This window comes from Drosophila melanogaster, chromosome 3L (genome assembly GCF_000001215.4).
Source record: "Drosophila melanogaster chromosome 3L".
Classification (NCBI taxonomy): Eukaryota; Metazoa; Arthropoda; class Insecta; order Diptera; family Drosophilidae; genus Drosophila; species Drosophila melanogaster.
The window spans coordinates 8,258,811-8,282,413 of NT_037436.4; the positions used below are offsets into that span (position 1 = coordinate 8,258,811).

Sequence of the window (23,603 nt, forward strand, 5' to 3'; positions counted from 1 at the left end):
TGCTGAAAATAGAAAGCTATACACCCCCACCCAATAAAAAAAGAAAAGAAAATCCAACAAAAATGGAAGGAAGTGCACAAAAAATTGGGCGCTTGTTCGGGAGTCTGGCAATGCAAATAATGAAGATACAAAAACAAAATTGTACTAAACTACACAGAGCGGCCAGAGGAATTATAATAAAATGTTGTCACAAAGTTTTTTCAGTCACTCTTATAGCAGCAACAACCAGAACAACAACAGCAACAACGACATCAGCAGGGCAGAAAGCAAACAATAACAACAACTTTTCAAATTAAACTTTTATCCAATTTTAGCATATTAAAGTTGGCAAACAAACGGCGAACCAGAAAAACTCGAGCGTGATCAACATTTGTGAGCGGTTTTCAGTTGGCCCAAGTTTTTGGCCCTGTTTTTGGTAAATGCCGCTGGCGAGCGGACCTAATCTATTTACGATTAGCCCTCGAAGGGGATTCCCCGATGCGGGCCAACACCGGAACGCACTTTACGCACGCCAGCTTGGCAATTGCCTTTGTCCGTCTTAATTAATTTTCCAACTGCCAGTGGCAACTAGACCTGGACTAAGCTTTTAGCCGAAAAGTGCAAGGCGCTTGGTCACTGGCACCGTGGTCGAAGGGTAGCGAAAGCGAAAGATTTTTTTCTAATTTTATTCTCAGTCTATAAATAGCGGAAATGGGAATGGTAAATGTAGTCATTTGTAAAACAACTCTATTTTTTTTTTATTTAAATATTTTGTGCCATTCCCTAGAAGAACTTAAGGAACCTTAAATTAAAAACTTAAAAATGTTTCTTTATATCTGTGGTAACTCCTTTTATGCCTTCATCATATTTTGATTGCCATTTCTCTCAACCCTTCAACCACTGTGCCACAGCGCACTTCTGTCATTGCCAGGATCCTTGTCATTCTTAATTTAGCGGCTCCGGCTCGCACAGCGAAAAAATCTTTAACTCAAATTGCCAAATCCAATTTTTTAACGGCCTTGTCATCCGTCCCCTTCCCCCACCAGAGTGCCACCCCCTTCTGCGCCACCTTCGTCTGGCTGACAAACGGCAACACTTTTGTAAAGTGTCACAATGTGTTGGACATGTTAGGGCAGACGGGCTTTGTTTTTCCGCTTTTCCGTTTTTCCGTTTTCATTCTGTGACGGCGAACTGGGGGAATGACTGAACTTAATGTGGCACATATTTCGGCTGTCGCAGCCAAGCGGATCCCTTTTTTTTATGCGGTCCTGCCGCATTAAAAATTAAAACTCGTACAAAAAAACACAATACAGGAGCCATAATGCAAGGTCCTTTGGCTAATAAAAACAAAATGCCAACGTCGGCGAGTGGGAGGTAAACATAATTGTTTCAGTTTCTTCCTTGAACTCAACGTGCCGCAGTTTGCCGCGCCACGTACCACATGGCGTATACGTAATATTTCAGTCACTCGGCAGCATTACCCTAAAAAGCCAAAGCCATTTGCATAAAATATGCTTTTTAATTCGTTACAGTCGTCAACCAGAAGTACGCGGTCCAGGTGCACGATGAATACGTGATGACGGGCAATACGGCGGTGCTGAAATGCCAGGTAAGTGCATCCACATCCATCATCCGTTGTCACCACGACGGACTCAAGCCTTCTCCCCGTGGACCACTTTCGCTTGGCCAAAAAATTCACTTAACCCACAAATCTCGTTATACGAACCAAAAACATGGCTTGCTCATCAAATTTGCTTATCTCACACCCGCAATCCGTATGTGTGTGCGTGTGTGTGTGTTTATTATCACAGGTTCCCAGCTACATGTCGGAATTCGTATTGGTCACCGCTTGGGTGCAGGACACCGGCATGCATTTGTATCCGAACACGGACATCGGTGGCAAGTACACTGTGCTATCGAACGGCGAATTGTACATAAATAATGCGGGACCCAATGATGCGTACAAAAGCTACACATGCCGCACTGTAAATAGACTGACAGGTACGTGATAATCGCATATCCAGCTTAATCGTCCATCTGGGCGATGCATGAGTTGCTCCCGAATCCGGGACTTTGGACACTGGACTCCGTCCGCCGGGACTTCGGATCCGTACGGATTCGTTCGGACTGTTGGCTCAGTTGGCGGGGCAGCTATAATTAAGTTTTATAAATAACCAATGAGGGGCATTTTGAAGGGCGATGTGTGTGTGCCACGACAATTAAGCAGCTTTTTTCTTGGGAAATTTCAGCATTTTTCATTCCTGAAACCAAAGCCTCTTACGGTCGTGGGTTGTTTAAACTTACCGAGCTTACTGACCAACATAAACATTCAATTTTTTATTTTCTTGCTGAATTTGCAAGCACCTTATGAGTTCTTTCATTTTTGATGCAGCATATGGGTCATGGTATATTGAAAAGATCTAAGAAAAAGCTTATTAAAAAAAATATATATCTGATATATCAGATCGTTTGATAGAAACAATAGTTGATAGAAAGCGTAGTTTTGAAATCAACTGAAGGTACAAAGTGTTAACCCACATTTCCTTTGGACTCCTTAAAAGGTAAACTCTTTATTGTTGGGAAAATATGCTCACAAAATGTAATTCAGAATGTAAATACGGGTCTGTCTTTTCATCTTAAGTCCCCAGCAAACAAGGAGTAGTTTGTCCTTCTTGGCCAAAGTCAATTTGTCGTTTTGTGCATAATTTATGATGCGTGACATTCAATCGCCAGGCAAAGGGCATTGAGCTCCTGGGAGTTCTGCACCGAAATGGAATCTCCAGCATGCGTATATATCCACACACACACAAATACATACATATATGGTATACATATGTGGTACATCTGATTCGGTTTGTGTGCCGACAGTCCGACAGTCAATACGTGAGATCCTGGCGAGATAAATTCTCTCCCTTATTTGAAGTTTATTGTGTGTGAAAATGCGCTTAAGCTGAATTTCTATTAGCCTTTGTGCGCATATTTCACATCATCAATCAATACGATAAAATTTCACTCCTTTCAGCCGCTTTTTTTCCCCCTTTATTCTATACGATTTGAAATCCTTTTCCTTTTATGCGAATGTGTGAGTGATTGTACGACTGTGTGTTTTGTTTGCCAGGTTTATTTACAGTTCACTCGGTGTTTGCATCTTGAAAACTGAATTTATATGTTTTATTACTCTTACATTTTATGGGATTTTGCAAACGCAAAGCAATTTGCGGTTACCGGTACGCCAGCCATTTGCTTAATTAATCAAATTGAATCGAGCCGCAAAAACCGCAAGTTGCGCTGGAGTTTTGGCCAAAAACTAAAATTATGAGCTGCATATTAGTTGGCTCCTGGAATGCGTAAGTGTGTGTGTGTGTGTGTGAAACAATGCCAATTTGGGGGATTCCCCCACACTCATTTGAGCCAACCACCAAAAAACACGCCCGAGTGGTACTCATTAAAAGTGTAACACGAGGATGGGGCTTGTGTAGCGGTCATGAGTAATTCATTTATCAAGCGCCCATCGCACACGCTGCATTAGATCCTTGTATTCACCTGGGCCACAAAAGTAGGCAACGGGTTTCGGGACCGACTCACGTAATTACAATTTAAGCCAAAAATCCATTTATTTAGCACAATAACTGGACGGGCGAACAATGGAGCTGTATACTGGTGCTGTATCCAAACAATGGCCACCATAATGAAGATGCAGAATTGAGTTAGGCCAGGCTGCATAATACACAAGCACACAACAGACCGATATCTCTAAAGTTCGTTATAGATTCCCATGTATTTTGCCCTGATTTGAGCTGCAGCCTTGATTTAGGACCTGTGCGTGTCCTGTAATAAAGGTTTTTCCAGCCATAAAAAACACAGAACAGAAAAGAAATAACAAAAAAAAAAAGAGTAGGGAAGGAAATAAGAGGAAAATGGCAGCCAGGTGGCCCCAGCAATCAAGTTGATTGCTTTCATTTACTTTCAATTAATTAAAATATATATATAGAGAGAGAGAGAGATATGCAGTGCAACGAGAACCGCAGGACACGCCATAAATTCGGGGCGCTTTAAATCTAAGTAAATGCCATGGGGGTCACTGTCAGCTGTCATCACTTGAGCAATTTTTTTCGCATATTTTTCAGCATATTTTTTCACCCATTTTTCTTCTCTCGTCCCCAGGTGAAGTACAAATTTCCACATATCCCGGCCGCATTATTGTAACAGAGCCCAAGGGCATGGTACAGCCGCGCATCAACGTGGAGAAGCATTCGATGCGGCATGTTGTCCTTAATGGCCAAACAACGTTGCCGTGCATAGCTCAAGGACATCCGGTGCCAACATATCGGTGAGTAAAACACAACAACCACATTGCAAAAAAACGCGCGCAAAAAATCAACAAGAACGGCAGGAGCTCTTGGAGCACGTGGCCGTGTCACAGGACACGGGACATCGGGACATTGGGACACCAGGACATTGCTACATCGGGACATCGGGACACACAGCTGCGACCCTCAGTGGGTTTTTAGCGGTAACCAAAACCGCTGCCGCAGTTGGCGCGCACTTTATAGCAATGTGAAATATTTAACGCTCTTGGCAAATACCAAACAAAGAAAAAAAAGAAACGCGGCGAAACGAACCGAAAAGCGAAAAAACTGTGAGGCCCACGATGTCAGGAAAAATCATAATAAAAATGTCAGCCAAATTGTCAAAATGTGGGACGCACGGTGGCTGGGGAGGATTGGCCCTCGGGGACGCCCTCTGTGGGTGGAATTCGGGGCTAGGCCGATTCCGGCAGAGCCTCTCTATGCGATTCTCGTGGAAACCAGGGAGGCTATCCATCGCACTGGAGGATAATAGGGGATAATCCTATGATTAAGAATATAAGAAGTTAATCAATGGGTTTTAATGGTACTTACAATGAACGTATTTATATGAAGCAATCCTAATTTCAGAAGTCCAAAAGTCCAGGGACCTTAAGGGCTTGGTCAAATTTATCGCATGCTGCCAACTTCTTGCCAGTTTTTCTTGGGTGTCCGGGAATTTATGCTCACGGCCGTTTTGGAGTACGGTTAACAGCTGCCAGCTTTGGAACGCGCCTACGTACATCAAAGTTGTTTATTGGGCCACTCGCGGAGGCGTTTTTGTCTTGACAGGAGCCGGGGGATCGCCTGTTCCGAGGACACAAATCAATCAAAAGTCGAGCAGCGTTTATGGCCCAAAATGGCAAATTGCTTTCTGAAATGTCGTTCAAGTTTTTAGCACTTTTCAGATGCGGATGAGGAGATGGTATCTGCCATCGATCCGTATACAGACCGGCCACTTTGGCACTTGGCTCATCATGGCGATTTTCGGGCACTAAAACATGCATGGCGGGAGCTGAGATCCAGAACGGAACATCCTTGTCCGAGCAGGATGCCATGTAATATGCCATTGTAGCTGGCAGCACTCGGTTCATGGCTACACCCCGCTCAAGTCCTCCTTTGCCCCTTCGTCCTTCGAGCTGCATGCATAAAAAATGCGCCCCGGATGTGGCACATCGCGAGTGCCTCCTTTCATTTGATGTCTCCCGCCGTGCTGAAAGAGAAAAACCCAAAAGGCGGGCAAGAATCTGCAAAGAATCGCGAGTGGGTGGGGTGTTTGTTACGGATGAGTTTTGTTTGCCGTTGCTGCATTGTTTTGCCAATGTGCGACCTGGAGGTCCTGGCTCATAAATGTGAAAATAGTTGGCCATGTTGCTGCTCAGTGCCTGTGAGTTTTGTGTGTGCGGTCTTTTTCGGTGTTTTTGTCTCGCTGCTCTCACTCCTATTTGGAAAATCCTTTTTCATTGCATAGTTTCGGGCGAGTGACGCTTTTGTTTCGCTGGCAATTCCTTTGTGCTGTTGTGTGCACACCCACACACACACATACATCCATACTGATACTCCTCCTGCCTTCGATGGCATTCATTTCAGTACAGTTCAGTTCGGCTCCCGGTGCCATATTGATGCAGTTGTTGATAATCACTGACCATATTTCCAATTTAACAGCATTGCATATGGAAATAGCTCAGAGTGAAAATCGTTCGCATTGCATGCTCGGCATTTTCCATGATTTTAATTAAGGAATGCCATGCCAGGGGCAAATGGGCATGCCTTTGCAAAATGCTCGTCGTAAGACGAGAAATGCACTCAAGTGCAATTAAAACCAAATTAAAATCAATAACTTTTATGGTGAAAAAATCCGATTGCATATGTCTGCGTGCGCCTTGGAAAATTCGCACGAGTATGTGAGGGTGGCGGGCAGCCATCAAACAGATTATGACACGCGCACCAGATAAATGTGAAAAAAATCTGTTGATTTACGCAATTCAGATATTTTCAACCTTCAACTACCACCAGCAGCATTCGATCTCGTTCTTCTGACTGGAAATTCATGCATGCAAATCACAATCACAGATACTGAAAATACTCTTCATGAAATTAATAGCAAACAGCCATATTAACTAAAGGATGAAAAATTAATATAAACTTTCATTTCATTAATTGTAAATATGAGATAAAAGATCGTAGTTATTTATTACAAATATGAAAATATTTCTGCAATAATGTACTCATGTGATATTAAGATTAAATATCTCATGTTTTCCACACATAATTGTGGCAAAGCAAATGAGGCACTCGATATGCTCGACTTATAGGCCATTCGAACATAAATACCCGTTAAATAAGGCAATGCATATTCATATGTATGAATAAAGCCCACACCACCCACTTCCTCTCGTTATGCCCACTTAAGTGCAATCATTTTTACGAACTATTGAAATACATTTCATCTGGCATGTGGACCTCGACCTGCACAACAAGCCAACAATCAAAGGCTACGTGCAACGCGAAAAAAAAAATGTATGAAAAAATGTGGGCGAATCGAAATTATTGATAATTCAATCGTCGTTTCGATTTATTTAAAGCACGCGAATGCGTCCACGCCACTCGCATTCAACTGTCAAAATCTTGGGCAAATAAAGCGGAAATGAATTTCCCGATTCCCCGATTTCCGCCATGTTTGCCTTTGTTCTTGGTCCTTTGTTTGGTCGGCATTTCATCTCCCTGTCATTCTTTTTTCTCCGCTTTTTTTTTCCAGGTGGTTCAAGGAGGAAAACGAGCAACTGCTGCCGCTGCAACTCAGCGAACGCATCACCATCGTATCCGCAGGACTCCTCAAAATCACCAAGGTGCGTAGGTTACACTGGGAGAAGTACTAGTTTAATTAAAAAGACCTTTTCGATTTCTTTACATTATGATGTAATTTTGGTTCAAAACTGAAAAATATGTGACATATTTTTAATAGGAAAGTCCCTTTGTTATTATTTAACCTATTATTTTTGAAAATGTAACAATATATGGTTCTCTTTTACTTTTTCATACCAATATTAAAACGAAATCTTACCCTCATCTCTAAACACCAATTCCATTGAGATAGAAGGCTGCAATCTTTTCTTTATACCCATTATGGGCGTAGCCAGACTGGTTGAAGGGGGGTGGGCAGAAGTGATGGAAAACCCTGCTGATTGCCAATTGATTTCGTCCATTGCAGGCACGTCTCGAGGATAGTGGAAAATATTTGTGCTGGGTGAACAATACGGCTGGCGAGGAGACCATCCAAGTGTCGCTAACGGTGACAGGTGAGTGCATCTGCTTCTGGGCTCCACTGTATGTGTGTCTGCCGTGATGATGGCAGCTAAAAAAAAAAAAAAAACAAGAGTAGATGGGCACTCAAATCGTTGGCAACCCTTTCGCAAACACAGCTCCTTTGACGGCGCACCTACAGCCACAGGTGCAGACGGTGGATGTCGATAAGGATGCGCAATTCCAATGCATTGTCTCTGGCCATCCGGTCCACGATGTCAACTGGCTGCACGACGGCAAACCCATACTCAGGGACAATCGGGTTGAGGTGAGCAGACAACCCCATATCATTCATAATTTAATCGGCTTTTAAAATCTCAAATAAAGAGGTTATTTGTTCGATTCGATATGATTTTTATGTTAAAATCTTAATTTCATTTTCTATAACGTTGTCAGTGAATTAAGATAATATTTTTAATAATGGCCAACCTGATTTATCACCAATTAATAAATACGTTTTAATCGTATTGTTGATATACATATATATATATATTGCTTATGCTTTAATTAGATACTCACCGATCCACCGCGACTGATAATTAAAAAAGTGCAAAAGGAGGACCCTGGCATGTACCAGTGCTTCGTCTCCAACGAATGGGAGCAGATCCAATCCACCGCTGAACTGCAGTTGGGCGGTAAGTTATGATATTGCTCGCCCGATGGGGCTAATAAATTGGCCATCCATCGTTATGGCCATTAATAACCACTTATGACCGCCCACGCACACACACACACACACACACAAACATTCCATCTCAATCAAAAGTGTAATTTCCTTCTCGAAGCCGGCGAATGATGACCGCAGACCACACAAATAATTGTTTGCCATAATTGCATTTCATTATTTTCTAATTTAGCAAATTGCTAACATTTTTCACCAACAACACGAGCAACAACAAACACGTCGACAAATCACAGTGGAGCAACAACAACAGCAACGAGGAGCTGCCCATAAAACGCAGCGACGACGACTTAATTTTATTACCAGCTCTAAAAATCTAGCCGCAGCCACTAAACAGAGGGGCATTGTTTTTTGGGCGGGGCAGGATATTACGCATGAATGGGAAAGCACATTTTACCGCTTAGTTGCCTTGGGGCCTTGCACACTCACACACGCAGCGAAACAGGAGCATAATGAATACGGCCGCTTTGAGGGGTTTATGCGTAGCATCAATATGATTAAAACTAATCTGGGATCATCAGCATTACGATGGAGAAAGGCAGTTAAGCTGTTAAGTGGGCTTAGGACATCAAGTAGCATTTAAAAGGAATTTCTACAGTACTGAATATGACAAAAATATTATGATTAAATTAGATTCTATAAAAACGTTCCTTCTCAATCAAGAAATTAACGTATTTCCTGGTTCCGTCTTCATACAAAAAGATTTACAAATCCGCACACAATAACCCAGATATTCCACTTCCTATTCGAGGGATAATCTTCTTCCATCTGTGTTATCTCGTTATCCGATGCCGCATAAACATCAAAGCAGACACATTCGCGCTTTGGCAACATTTTGTGATTTGCTTTTAGGCGCAAGCGGAAATTGATTTCGATATATTATTGGCATGCTTGGCACAATAGAGGCGAAAAGGGGCCGACAAGCGGGACAGGAAGTGGAATTCCCGCCGCCTTTTTTTCCTTTGGGGTGCTGAAAGCCCCGTACCCCCCCAAAACCTCACGCAACCATCGAGAAAAGCGCCATTAAGCGGCCGGATATGGCAGCAATTGTGTCAACGCTGCAATAGTATTCGTATGTCACTGTGCTCTGCAAGTGTGTGAGCGTGTGTGAGTACCGCATGTGTGGGTGAGGGAGCAAATAAATATGGCAGCTTATAACTGGGAACGCCAGAGCCAAAAAATCCTGCCACTGCGCCAGAGGAAATTGATACAATTTCCATCAGCTGGATAGCATTTGCTCGCTTGTCAAATGCATTTTCCGTTTGCCTTGGCTCAACATAAGCAATACGCAAGGAAAAGCAATGAAGTCTGAGCAAATGCTTCGCAAACGAAAAGTGCAAATCTGGAAATGGTTGCTGAAATCCTTCGAAGGAATCTGAATGTCCTCAGCGGAACATCATTAAAGGAATTGGAACAGATCTAAATGATGGCAAAGTCATTTGATAAAGGCATGGAATATAAAACAAGCAAACTAATAAATGTAGCAAATTCTTGTCGCATTCCTTTTGCATTATTTTTTTTGTTTTTTTGATTTCCTTTGAATGCCGTTTTAATGAAGATTTCCACACCCGTTCGCACGTAACTCAGTCATGTGCATAATTAAGAAGCAAGCCATCGATGCAATCATCTTTCTGCAATCGAAAAAGTTGAAGGAGGAGAAAAGACACAAGCTCAAACAGTAAAACACACACACACACACACACATGTGCAGCACAGGCATTTCAACAGGCACTAATGAAAGTCCCACAGACAGGCACACATCCTTCCAACCGACCATCCTTCCATCCTTGCCACAGAGGCAGGCTTCTCATTTGAGCAAAGTTTTCAACTAACCCCTCCCATTCCCTCGCATTTTCCGTTTAATGTTCATTTCAGATGCCTCGCCGGAACTGCTTTATTGGTTCTCGGAGCAAACGCTGCAGCCAGGACCAACGGTATCATTGAAGTGCGTAGCCACCGGAAATCCACTGCCTCAATTTACATGGTCCCTGGACGGATTTCCGGTGAGTTCAACCGCCAAACGGCCAAACTCTGCTTGAGCTTAAGACGGAAATGCACGCAGTACTTCCGTTTCCGCCAAGCAGTTGCCGATAGTTAAGCTGCCATTTGAAACTATTATTACGCTGGGATATTTGTCACTGATTCTGTTATCAGACCAATATTTTAAGTATATGCATATGCTTTAAGCCCCGAATTTTCGTTTGCTCAAATAGCGCCTTTACGAAAAATAAACCATCCACCTTCTACCCTTGTAAGTTAAGTGCCCATCTTTTGCTTTTCCTTCCTCAGCTCCACTTGAATTTTTTTCTTTTCAAGAATTTCGGCTCCGTTGCCTTTTTTGCTCTGGCTATATTTTCAGGGATTTGTTTCGTTTATTTGCATAAATTTTCATTTTCCCTTGAGAGAGAGAGAGAGTGAAACCCACTCCGACTTTCCACTTTGCAATTCTTGTGCAATTTCAATCAATTCGATTTACATGAATTTTTTACTCCACCTCGACACTACCCTGATTTCCCCTCTGAGCCTCTCGAATAGGACCCGGCTAATTGGCCCACTCTGATAACGAACTTCCACTTCCCCCACTTCAGATACCAGACAGCTCGCGCTTTTTAGTGGGTCAATATGTTACCATCCACGACGATGTCATCAGCCACGTGAATATATCAAATGTCAAGGAGGAGGACGGCGGGGAGTACACCTGCACGGCCCAGAATGCAATTGGCAAGTGAGTAGCCGCAGTTCCATAAATAAAAACCCATGCTCGGCGAGCACTTTCCTATATGCAGGACTAGATCTGCCGAATGGCATGAGAATGGGAATGGGCATGGCTTGTTATGCCATGTATGTTGCATAGGCTCGATAGGGGCATAAAAAGCATTTCCATGCTAAATCATAAATTTAGTCGTAGCATAGAAAAAAAAAGCATTCAAGGCTTGTGGGGGAAAAAAGAAATCCGACACAATGGCCGAGCATTGTTTGCAGGCAGGGGAGCGGCATAAAATCCAAACAATTTGCTGAGGCAGCCAAGGCAACACCAGCCTAGAGATGGAAAATTGTTCAGAATCAGGCACGAAAATCATGAGCATATATGTATGTGGAATAGCAATATTTAAAACCTAATCAAAAAACTAAAGAATATTATGTATAATATTTATTAAATTCTAAAAAAAAGATATCAAGAAAATAATGAACATGCTTGTGCTAAATCTATAGAAATATTTTTGAGTATCGAGATATGCAACAAATCCCGAATAAATTATGGAAATCTATCGGGAGTAAGACGGCCCCATCTCGAGGACCCAAACTAAAGGTCTTTCCATTATTTTCATTTCCAGAGTCTCGCACAGCGCCAAAGTGAACATCTATGGATTGCCTTACATACGCGAAATGCCAAAAATAACAGGCATTTCTGGCTCTGATTTGATTGTTAAATGTCCCGTGGCTGGTTACCCCATCGATAAAATTCACTGGGAGCGAGGTGAGCTGTACATATGTACATATATAAACGAAAATATATAAAAATAAAAATCCATATATATACCCCATTCGGATATGCGATGCGATGTGTGGCATATATATGGATTCATATGTGATATCTTTTTTGGTCATGATGTTTCGCTTTATGCTTATTTGCCTTTTGGCCAGTTGTTTGTTATTAAAAATGGTATTGCGCATATCAGTGAAAATTATTAAAACTGCAAAACAAACGTTATTCTTTCGAAGCGCAGTTTCTTTCGGTTTCAAGCGAAATAAATTTAAATTCGAATAACCGCGTTTTTTTATTATTATTAATTATTATCTTTGCACACTCGCATGCGAGTGCGTTAACATATATTCTCGTTATGGCGTATACTATATATGTCCAAAAAAATGAACAATAGTCATTTGAGTTTGAGGTGAATAAATATTGAAACACGAAGTGAATTAAATATGAAGTTTACACTTCAAGGCTGTCAATGCATTTTCTTAAATGTGTGAATATTCAAAAATATTAAAATACCTGCAGGTATTTTATTTCAAAGCAGTTGGCATTCAGACAAACATTGAAGTATTTCCCCCCAAGCTGAATCAATAAATCTGGTTTTATTTTGCTTATTTCTTGAACAAGTTCTCCTTTGCCACTAGTATACGCAAATAAATAAGCTGTGCCAAAAAAAAAAAAAATAAAAATGGAGACACCGAATGCTATATGGCCAGTCATAAATCGCATAACTTTGTTTTATGCGAGCAGCCAAATTAATTGCCAACTTCTTTCCGCTTTCTCCCATTTCTCACGCTTTTTTCTTGCTTCAAAATGGCAAAAAACAAAAAAAATGAATCAAATAAAAGATGGCCAAACGCTGCCCATAAATCGCAGGCAGCGTGCCTACAACAATGGCACCTTAATTATCGAGCAACTGCAGCGCCTCGAGGATGCGGGCACCTACACGTGCATGGCGCAGAACAAACAAAAGCAAACATCCCGCCGGAATGTGGAGATCCAAGTGCTGGGTGAGTTCCTTTTTTTTTCGATATTTAAAATTTGAAAGCTCCAACTGGAGGTGGAGATGGAGTTGCAAAATGGATGCTGGAAAACAGCCGCTGCAGCTGCTACAATGAAACTATTCCAATTAGAGTGGCGAGCGAAACTATGCAGCCGCAACAGCAAAAGCAACAGCAACTATTTTCCCAGTTAATGCACATGCAGTCTGTGGGTGGTGGATGGTGGGTGGTTTGGGTGGTTTTGCGGGCGGTTGTGGGCGGCTAGTAGACCCACAATGGAGTCATTGACTTTTGTGTTCTGTCTGCGGCAACTCTGCCACCACCTCCTCCTCCTCCTCCCCCTCCTCCTGCTGCTGCTACTGCTGCCTTACTCTTTATAATAATTCACTCGGCAGCTGTTGCCAAGCCGCAGTTGCATTGATGCGAGTGCCACGCCCACAATTGCCACCAGCACAGCGAACGCCTCGTATTGCCATCAGCAAAACATCCTTGATTATCGGACTCACTGGGTTTTGTGCTCAAGCCAACTGCCATGGCAATTGTTAGCCGATTTTCGCAACAACGCCACCGTTTTTTGCCTCCCCCCATAGAAAACGGTTTTTTAGTTTACGACTGGTGTTTCATGTTTTATGGCTTCCTTCCGATTGCAGTGCCGCCGAAAATTATGCCCATCCAAGCCATGACGAACATGCTCCGCGAGGGAATGCGCGCCGCCATATCCTGCCAAATCCTCGAGGGCGACCTGCCCGTCAGTTTTCGATGGGAGCGCAACGGAAAGCCACTGATCGGAACGGGGTAAGTTCTAAACTTCATTATCTTTAATTTTAAATAATGTAGGGAACCATTGTAAATATGAACTTTACTGAACTGTAAATACTCTTCTTTTCTTCGACAGCAATGAGGTTTTCCGCCGCCTGGATGAGTATTCCGCCAGTTTGGTCATCGAGCACATTTCCTCCGACCATTCCGGAAACTACACCTGCATCGCGAGCAATGTGGCAGGTACGGAAAGATTCACCGTACCCCTGACCGTGAATGTACCGCCCAAGTGGATCCTGGAGCCAAAGGACTCGAGTGCCCAGGCGGGTGCAGATGTCCTTCTGCACTGTCAATCCTCAGGATATCCCACACCGACAATCACGTGGAAAAAGGCGATTGGACCAACGCCAGGGGAGTACAAGGATTTCCTTTACGAGCCCACAGTGCAGCTATTTCCCAACGGAACCATTTTCTTCAAGAAGATCAGCAAGGAGTCGCAAGGACACTTCCTGTGCGAGGCCAAAAATAACATTGGTTCCGGTGTCAGCAAAGTCATCTTCCTCAAAGTGAATGGTGAGTAGTTTCTTGAGTAGTTGTGACAAATTAATAGTTTTATGAAATGAAAACTGCTAACAAGCCTTTGAAGCCTCGTAATCGTTATGCAAATCAATTTGTTTTCAATTGGCTTTCTAAAAAATAATTTAAGTTTTGTATTAGATAATTTTCCAGTTCTGCACTACTTAAAATGGAAGCTGAAATGGGTTCAGACTGCACATTGTGTAACTTACCTAATGCCACGCCCTTTTCCTTGCAGTGCCCGCCCACTTTCAGACGAAGACCAAACAGATTTCGGTGGCCAAAGGAAAGCAGGTCCATGTGCAGTGCAACGTGCAGGGCGACAATCCCATCGACTTTAAATGGAAAATCCAGGCAACGCAACAGTATCTCGACGAGTCGCTGGATTCCCGGTAAGAGTGAATCCACGTCTGCCCACTTTTAGGGATTTTCCCATTCCTAAGTGTCTGCGTGTCTGGCGAAATCAATTCCAAGTCGATTGCAAACAACAAATTGCTTTTAATTAAAGGAGTTCTGTGTGGGCTTGGATTTCGTTTCGAGATCTGGTGTTCTCAAACTGGGCGGGGATACCAGCACTTGGCCAAGACCTAACTCAATTTTCACCAGGCAATGAGTTTTCAGTCCTCCTGTGTCTGCCTCATATTTTCGCAATGAGAATTCTCATATGCCAGACTCTAATCAAGGGCTTTCAATTCCCCTTCGTATTTGCTGAGCACTTTGAAAAATTACTATTCGATATTGAGAAAATGCATTCTTGGGCGAGAATTTCATTGAATGTAAATTTCTGCGACTATGACCATCGATTATAAAAAAAAAGTGCTGAAATATGGAATAAAATAATTCTAAATACCATTTGCCAATTATGGGCACAACTTAAAGAGAAATAAATAGGTCACATCAGAGTTTAAAGTACTTCTCTTAGAATCCAATCCATGTCCTGAGTTGATAACTATTTTTTCCAAGTATCCTCGCTCGAAGAACTTCACAAAGAACATCCCATGCAAAAGAAAACTTGTGCCTGCATTTGCCATTTAGAAATGCCATTTCCATGGCCTTATAGCTGCAGATTCAGTTCCATTTCAGTGCCCACTTGTGTCCTTGTGTATTTGTGTATCGTAAGTGTTTTAATGTATATGTATTTCCGGCTTTCTCTTTTCTTCCGGCCCACACCACAAACTCCAACACACACACACACACACACTGCCACCTGCCTTTGGCTTCGCAAACAACTGAATATGCACATGCGTTTTATTTATTTATGCCATTTGCACACGCACACGAATGCCACGTGTGTGTGCCGTGCGCCTGTGTGCGTGCATGTGCGTATCTGTGTGTGCATTTCGGACTCGTACGTCTTCGTCTTTGTCAACAAAACTACAACTGGCACACCAACAACGGGGAAAACATTGTTATAAAATTGCATTGCATCGCTCACGTTGCGCAAACACGTATCCACATTCACATCCACATCCACGTATCCGTATCTGCATCTCCATCTGCATCTGTATATCTGCATCTGTATCTGCACCTGGCGTGCCTCTGTATTTGTATCCGTGCGTCCGTGTCTCTTGAATGCATTTACTTGCATATAAATCACACGACACACACACACAGCTACACAATAAGAGATCAAGTGCTCGACGACGGCATGGTCTCCGAATTGGGCATTTCGCACACATATCGCCAGGATACGGGCATTTATATCTGTCAGGCGAGCAATGCATTCGGACAGGTAAGTTGCAAGGCTGACACTTTTGTGTGGCACACGACACCGAGCCCCTGATATTATTATGTATCGAGTTGACTTAAATCAAACTGTCGGTGGACTAATGGAATTGGGCCGAGCTCTAGTTCATTTCGATCTCTATTCGCAAAGTTGTCAGCTGTGTGAGAGCGATAAATCACCGGGATATACACAGAAAGATATGTTTCAAATGTGTCAGCATGATCCAGTTATATCCGAAGAACACATTAGACCCAGCCATAAAAATCACAGAAATATCTGAACATTATATATGCCTAAAAGTCTATTAGCCTCATAAAATTATTAACATCCTTGTTGGGTTTTGAAAAAAAACCAATATATATGTTGCTATTCAATTTTAAAATAATTTATACGTTTTTCTTCTTCGCAAGCCATAAAATAATAACTTACTTCAGCTTGCTTTTACAAAGTCAATACTAGCGATTTAAGTAAGCACTTAAACTAATTTACTGTGTACAAAATCTACAAGCTTGTCTGCAGCACGCACAACTCACACACTGTCAAAAAAGTTTCGCCCCAGCCTCGTCTGTCTGCAAGTTGGTCAGAAGATCTCCTTTCCCCTTTCCAGTCACCACTGCTGTTAACCTTAATTTATGGCAATTTGAATGAGACTCGAACAGCAGCTGCAACTGGCTGCCTGTCATGACTTTCACTGGGCGCAAATGAACTCTTAATGCGCCAACTCGGCCCAAGTCCATGCCCATTACCACTATAATCATCATCATCATCATCATCATTGTTGTCGTCAACCGAATTGCTAGGCGAAATTGATACAAAACCATTCGATTTTCCATTTTGGCAGGACGAGATGTCCATTCAGCTCATCGTGCAGGAAGTGCCCGAGCAGCCGAAGAACCTTCGCATCAACTCGCAACAGTCGCGCAGCCTTCAGCTCACGTGGAGCCAACCCTTTGCCGGAAATAGTCCCATCGAGGAGTACCACATCTACTACAAACAAATATCAGGTAGGAACAAGAAGAATAAATCTGTTGGAAAATTATCAAAAAATCTGAACTTATTTAAATGCAAAATATGTAATCTATACTCAATATATAATTATCGCGTATACGACAGCGAAAAATATTGAGTATCCGCCTCGTTGAACGGATTCTCAAATTAACAATTTTATATATAACAAAATTATAATAAACAAAAAATAACTAAAATCAAAAATATGTTAGATATATGTTGATGAAAAATCAAATCCTTTGTTTTCATAATTAACTCAATTAATTGAAATTATTCTCTGCTGACATCTGACTATTAAAATACACACATAATTAGATTTCTTTTCACCCTCAGACATTTGGCAAAATGCGGAGCACCTCACCATCGCCGGAGCCCAGACCGTGATCAACATCCAGCAGCTGCGACCGGCAAAAGCCTATCACATCCGCATGTCGGCGGAGAACAAGCTGGGCGCCTCCGAGTTCTCGGAGGTGGTGCAAGTGACCACGCTGGAGGAGGTACCCTCGGGTCCACCACTTGCCGTTCGGGCTGAGCCCAAGAGCTCCACCGAGATCTTCGTCACGTGGGATGCACCGGAACGGGATCACTGGAACGGCATCCTGCTCGGCTACTACGTGGGCTACCAGATGTCGCTGACGCCCGAGGACAAGGAGGTGAATCCCACGCAGGGATTCAGCTTCAAAACCGTCGAGGTGCGCTCTCATTTCGGTGGCGAGACGGTGCTGGCCAATCTCAACAAGTTCACCCAATACCACGTGATTGTGCAGGCCTACACGAGCCAGGGTAGCGGACCACCGAGCAAGGAGATTGCCGTGCAAACAATGGAGGACGGTGAGTGTTGGAGGTGGGATGGGGCAGTGGGGTTGCGTTGGGCTCACATTGATTGCTTTTGTTAATTGGCCGTACACGAATTTTGACCTGGTCCACGGCTGGCCTCTCTGACTCGAGAGGCATGCACTCAGAAATATCAAGAAAAAAACATGTTTTTAAACTTTAAACTTTTGAAAGAGAAGCCTAATCTATTACTTATACAATTCACGAACAAGAGGTGCTGGGCTTAATTTAATGATTTAAAAGGCAACACAACTCAAACATCATAAAAATTTCGGTTAGTGTAAGAAAATCGTTTAACAAACATTTTTCCCTCTCCCACAGTTCCCTCATCGCCGCCTGAATCGCCGCAGTGCGATGTCCTGGGCTCCACTTCGATCTATATCACCTGGTCACCGCCGGACATTGATGGCCAAAATGGAAAAATCAAGGGCTATAAAGTGTTTTACATATCGGTGGACGAGCTGTACGGTAAGTTCGCCTCAAATTTCCCCCAGATATAGTACCTTATTTAAAAGGCCATTGCGAAATAAGCTAATATTTTTGTAATTTTCACAAAATGTGTGATTATGATGAGATTCGTTGTTTCCTTACCATTATGAATAATTTGCAATTAAACATCTCATCAGCAATAAACTACGGCAGTTTCATTTGGATTCCACTGCATTTATGCCACGATGCCAACGATGGTCAATTACCACGCTGGAATGTGACCAGAATGCTATCGACCAAATCGAACGCCCCTTGGCCAACTTATTTTTGAAATTTATGGCACTCGGCAATTAATTAGCCCACTTCATGGTCCTCATATTTCCAATCAGTGCTAATTGTTCTCGTCTCTCCTTCTCCTTCATGCTGCTTCATCTGTTCCTGTTTCTGCTTCTGTTCATGCTGCTCCTGCTGCACTGCCTCGGATACACGTGCTCAGAAACCGATCCGGAGGTTGTCAAGTCAACAAATCAATACGTCACCATCGAGAATCTGCGCAAATACACCAACTACACGGTCTGGGTTTTGGCTTACACCAAAGTAGGCGATGGCATGAAAACCAAACCGTTTTATTGCCGCACCCACGAGGATGGTAAGTGGCGTTCGGTTCAATGAACGCAAACGAGGTGCGGCATACCCCCAATCCCATTCAGCCATCTTACCCATCGCGCAATCCTGCCCTGCCCTGCCCTGCCCTTCCCATTCCCGAATCCTCGCCAGCCACCTCGATTCGTTGTCGTTGCCGCGCCGGCAATTTCCATGCAACACCAGGCACACTCCCATCTGCTGACATATACATTTATTCATATACTATATATACGTTCATTTATTTGTGCAATCGCAATCGCAATCGTGGAATGTAGTGCCCTCGGCCCCGCAGGCCATCAAGGCGATACCCGCGTCGAGCTCGAAAATCATAATATCCTGGCTGCCGCCCGACCTGCCCAATGGTGACATTGTGAGTATATTTTTGGGATACATCCTATGGGGGGACATTATCATTGGATTGTTGGTCAGGGCAGTCTGGTCAAGGTCAGCCCTCTCTAAACGAATATTTGCAAAGTAATCTAAGTAATATTATTTTTCGGAAAATTCAGGATCCCCTGAAACTGCATTAAACTTTTTCTTTAATTTATGAATGTTATCCATCGTCCCGTATTTTTTCAGACCGGCTACACCTTCTACATGTCCATGCTGGAGGGTGGACGCGAGGAGGGCACCCACAAGCGCCTCCTAGGTCCCTTCGTGGAAATGCACGAAACGGTGCGCACCCAGGAGTCGGCCACGTACCAGTTCTGGCTGACTGCCTCCACCAAGATGGGCGAGGGCGAGAAGACGCAGGTGGTAACTGTGCCGCCGAACAATAAGGTGCCCGCCCGCATAGTGTCCTTCAGCCAGCGAATAGTCACGCCCTGGAAGGAGCATCTGGAGCTGCCATGCCGGAAGGTGGGAGCACCTGCTCCGGTTACCATTTGGCGCCAGGATGGTCACAATATGGAGACGAGTGCCCGCAAGACGATAGCCAAGAATGGCACGCTCTACATGAAGGAGTGCCAGGCGAGTGATGCGGGCAACTACACTTGCAGTGTGGAGAACACCTGGGGCAAGGACGAGATCGTGTACAACATTGTGGTAAAGGTGCCACCAGAGGCGCCCAATCTCACGGTGATAAATGCCTACACGGACAGTCTGCTCCTCGAATGGATGGACAATAGTCATGGTGGTAGTCCCATTCTGGGTTATGTGATCAATTACAAGCGCGACAACGGCGATTGGGAAGAGCTGCAGGTGGACTCGAAGACCACGTCGCACCTGCTGACCAACCTGTGGTGTGGCACTCGCTATCAGTTGTACATAACCGCTTACAATAAGATTGGAACGGGCTTACCCTGCGACATAGTCAACTCCTATACGAAGGGAAATCCGCCCGTGCAACCGAAGCACTCCCAGATGATTACCAACAACTCAACGAGCGTCACCTGCTGGCTGGATTCCTGGGGAGATGGTGGCTGTGGCATCCTGTACTTCATGATCGAGTCCAGGGTTTATGGCCGATCCTCGTGGGCAGTGGTGTCCAATCACATTCCGCCGACTGAGAGGATATACACGGTGAGCGATCTGGTGCCCGGCACAAAGTACCAACTGAAAGTCACGGCACACAATAATGCCGGCTCCACCACTGCCATCTACAACTTTACCACACTGTCTACACAAGGAGGTAGGTTCTAGAATCATGCTCTTCTCGGGGAAAAAAATAAATATTAATTAAAATTATATATTTTAGTGATTTACAACAACGATCACTCCACACCTGTATCCCACCTGAGCGACCTGCCCTTCTATGCCAATTTCAAACTACTGCTGCCCATATGCTTTTCCCTACTGATGTTGCTGGCTTTGATTGGTGCCGCTCTATTCCTCAGGAAGCGAAGTAAGTGCCGCTAAATGGAAATGAAAAATGTAATTAAAGGTCCTTTTTTAAACCCAAAATTCAGAGCTAGCCAGCCAGGCCCGTCTGGCCAGTTCCTCGATGTCGGAGTCGCCATCCCTGGCCAATCTGCAGAACAAACAGAATCGGGACCAGCAGTACCTAGCCGTGCGATGCAATCCGGGCACATCTGCTCCGCGGGGATCCAACTCCAATGATTCCGGCAGCTTTGGCAAGGCGGAGGGAAACGAGTACATCGAGGACATCTGCCCGTATGCAACCTTTCAACTGAACAAACAGACTTATAGCGAGAGCTCCTACAGCGGCAATGTCTACAGTGGGCCCTACCACTCGGTGCGCGGATCCTTTGTCTACCACGATGTCAAGCCGGAAAGCTACCACGTGAGTACAGTAAAATCGCAAAGAGCTCTATCATACACGAAATATTTTTGTTAATAAATATTATTTATTTAGTCCAAGGAACCGGAGTACACCAAAGTGCGGCGAAAAGTGGGTCGCCTCAGGGATCCTCATTCAGAGAGCCAAGGTAGCTATGAGATGGTCTTAACGTTCATCCCTCCTGTCATTCGTACAAGCCCCAGTCCTACCGCCAATCCACTGATTCCATCTAGCCGTAAGCCAAATTGAATCATCGCTTGTCATAATCGCACCCCATCCCATCCCATCCAGATGCCAATCCAAACGATCCCCCGTACCCTTGGTTTAACCCATCTTTTTCTCATTGCTCTCAACGTTTTTCTCCACACACATTCGTACATCATCTCGATAAAAACCAACAAACAACGTACAAATCCATCGAATCCGTACTAAACTTTTTAGAATCGGACAATCCAGGTTCAACAGATTCCGAAGTTAGGAAAATCCTAACGCTTCACATCCCAATTACAGAATATGACACACTCGGCTCCGAGTCCGACAATGATGTGTCTGCGCGAGCTCTAAACTCGGCCAAGTATCGAGCACAACGTGGTAAGTCTCCAGGGGAGTAACCCGGATACCATTCTCTAGAATCCTTAACTAGTTAGAAATATAATGGAAATGTAGTTTACTACTAGTAATGGGGTACTTTGCACTTTCAGATACTCAGGACGAGACTTCGTCCTCCTCGGAAACCACACCCACTAGCATGACCCGGAAGTCAAAGCCGCCCTTTGCCGCCCGGAAGGGCGGAAAGCCCGGAACGAGCGGAAAGCGGCACGTCCGAAGTTCCAGTGGCTATTCGAGCCACAATGAAGAAACTACTTTTAGGTAAGAGATCTCGTGAAAAATGCCATGTGTCGATTGCCGCTACTTACGTAATCAGAACCCTGTACGTTTAGCATATCCAACTATCCACCAAACTATCAGGACCACATAAATCCACCAGCTCGTTTTTCGGATGCCAACGACAAGACGAAGACCCAGACGTCGCCACGGATGCGTGCCAATCAGAAACTACACCGGGAGGCTTTCCAGATAAATGTCTAGGCCACCAGGACGAAGGGAGTTAATTTTTAAACGTAATCTTAAACTGCAAGAATGTATAAACGAAAATTGCGCGTGACGAAACTGTACAATTTGTTTGTAAATCCACCCAAAAACAAGGAGACAAATTCAAAATTGTATTGATATTTCGACAGACTTGAAAGAAATCCACTTCCAGCTAAATGAAAATGAATTGAAAACCATACCTAAAGTCAGTGAATAAAATGCATTTCAACTATTTACAAAAGAGCGAAAAAGAAACGATAGTGAGGCAGTTGGAGATAAGTGAATGAATCGAATATTAAACAGATTTAGAGGTAAATTTGATTTTCAACGAACATCGGTTTTTGCAATCGAACGGATACAGCGCGAGAAATAAACCATAAGACTTATTTACACACTGATTATGCTTAGTTAAACTTGAAGAGCTGCGTAAGTGTAATGGAGATAAACTTGAAAAAGTTGAGGCGAATGCAGACATGGAGGAATATAAATAAATTAATGTTATAGATCCTAAATTAAGCATTTAATGTATGATAAACTGAACTGCGGCAGGCCGCAGATGTGAAATGTCGGGCAAAAGCAGATAACATATAGTACTATAAACGCATAATAATACTATAAACGAAGGGCCTTCGTGCCAGGCGATTATTGAAGAGAATGCCGAAAATCTTAGCATTTGTAGTGAATTATGGACATTTCGTTGAACTGCATTGTTTGTTTCCAGTTTTCAAGTTTTGCATCAGTTTGTAAGTGTTTGCGACCAGAATACTTCACAACTGTTAGCTAGTTATTTAAATAAATAAAAATGAAAATAAATTAATTTACGGGGATACAATAACACGAATGCATTCGGATAGTTTATGAAACTGTTGTACATAGCTAAGCGTCATACAATTACTTCTAAAAATCGTATTATACAACAAAACCGAGCATATGAACGTATTAAATGTTAGAGGATGATATTACCGAAAGCCAAACCAGCATGCATTTCCACAAGCCGAAACTAAGCGACCGCTCAAAACTAGACCCAATACCAACAATACCCACAGATATAGCCGAATATTTGCCAAATAGCATACACATCCGATACACAGACACTGCTCCTGTACCATATAGACACGCGATATACATATACATACATATATATCAACTCTATTTTCCAATAGCTACTATAACGACAAACAACAACCAAGCAACCAATTACATGACAATATGACACAACAAGTACACACATATGAAAAGCATTAACGCGAAAAACCAAAGATTGTAAACGTAATTCCAGTCGTGGATGATAAACTTATAAAGTTGAAGTTGAACGAATTAATTAGAATCGAGAACACATTTGGCAACTTTTCAGACTGCACAAGAAAAACAAAAAAAAAAAAAATTGTAAGCATTTAATACACTTCAACTGCAGTACTCGGTTGTAAATTTGAAAAAAGGTGTTTTGGCACATTGCGATTAAGAAAAAGAAAACAAGCAAGTTGTAAAATTACACACGAAATT

The 23,603-nt window shown here is 43.2% G+C and overlaps 1 protein-coding gene across 5 annotated transcripts in view; it reads left to right on the forward strand.

The window, feature by feature from the left end:
- Positions 1 to 23,588, forward strand: part of Dscam4 (Down syndrome cell adhesion molecule 4) — a 43,752-nt gene extending 20,164 nt beyond the window's left edge. Inside the window, exons 6-32 of one of the 5 annotated variants that reach the window (NM_001144436.2) lie at positions 1,512 to 1,588; positions 1,791 to 1,980; positions 4,144 to 4,309; positions 7,084 to 7,174; positions 7,537 to 7,624; positions 7,748 to 7,896; positions 8,140 to 8,263; positions 10,186 to 10,313; positions 10,899 to 11,035; positions 11,646 to 11,788; positions 12,640 to 12,801; positions 13,443 to 13,587; positions 13,688 to 14,124; positions 14,366 to 14,519; positions 15,742 to 15,859; positions 16,695 to 16,857; positions 17,177 to 17,692; positions 18,017 to 18,163; positions 18,621 to 18,773; positions 19,045 to 19,139; positions 19,349 to 20,399; positions 20,466 to 20,612; positions 20,677 to 21,011; positions 21,084 to 21,156; positions 21,519 to 21,599; positions 21,710 to 21,878; positions 21,950 to 23,588. In NM_001144436.2, coding sequence (NP_001137908.1) covers positions 1,512 to 1,588; positions 1,791 to 1,980; positions 4,144 to 4,309; positions 7,084 to 7,174; positions 7,537 to 7,624; positions 7,748 to 7,896; positions 8,140 to 8,263; positions 10,186 to 10,313; positions 10,899 to 11,035; positions 11,646 to 11,788; positions 12,640 to 12,801; positions 13,443 to 13,587; positions 13,688 to 14,124; positions 14,366 to 14,519; positions 15,742 to 15,859; positions 16,695 to 16,857; positions 17,177 to 17,692; positions 18,017 to 18,163; positions 18,621 to 18,773; positions 19,045 to 19,139; positions 19,349 to 20,399; positions 20,466 to 20,612; positions 20,677 to 21,011; positions 21,084 to 21,156; positions 21,519 to 21,599; positions 21,710 to 21,878; positions 21,950 to 22,097 — 5,387 coding nt within the window. In that variant the 3' untranslated portion in view covers positions 22,098 to 23,588. Of the gene's footprint in view, positions 1 to 1,511; positions 1,589 to 1,790; positions 1,981 to 4,143; positions 4,310 to 7,083; positions 7,175 to 7,536; positions 7,625 to 7,747; positions 7,897 to 8,139; positions 8,264 to 10,185; positions 10,314 to 10,898; positions 11,036 to 11,645; positions 11,789 to 12,639; positions 12,802 to 13,442; positions 13,588 to 13,687; positions 14,125 to 14,365; positions 14,520 to 15,741; positions 15,860 to 16,694; positions 16,858 to 17,176; positions 17,693 to 18,016; positions 18,164 to 18,620; positions 18,774 to 19,044; positions 19,140 to 19,348; positions 20,400 to 20,465; positions 20,613 to 20,676; positions 21,012 to 21,083; positions 21,157 to 21,449; positions 21,600 to 21,709; positions 21,879 to 21,933 lie in introns of all 5 variants that reach the window. The other 4 variants (NM_001274642.1, NM_001144437.2, NM_001274643.2 and 1 more) reach the window with 4 other exon arrangements.
- Positions 23,589 to 23,603: the final 15 nt, after the last annotated feature.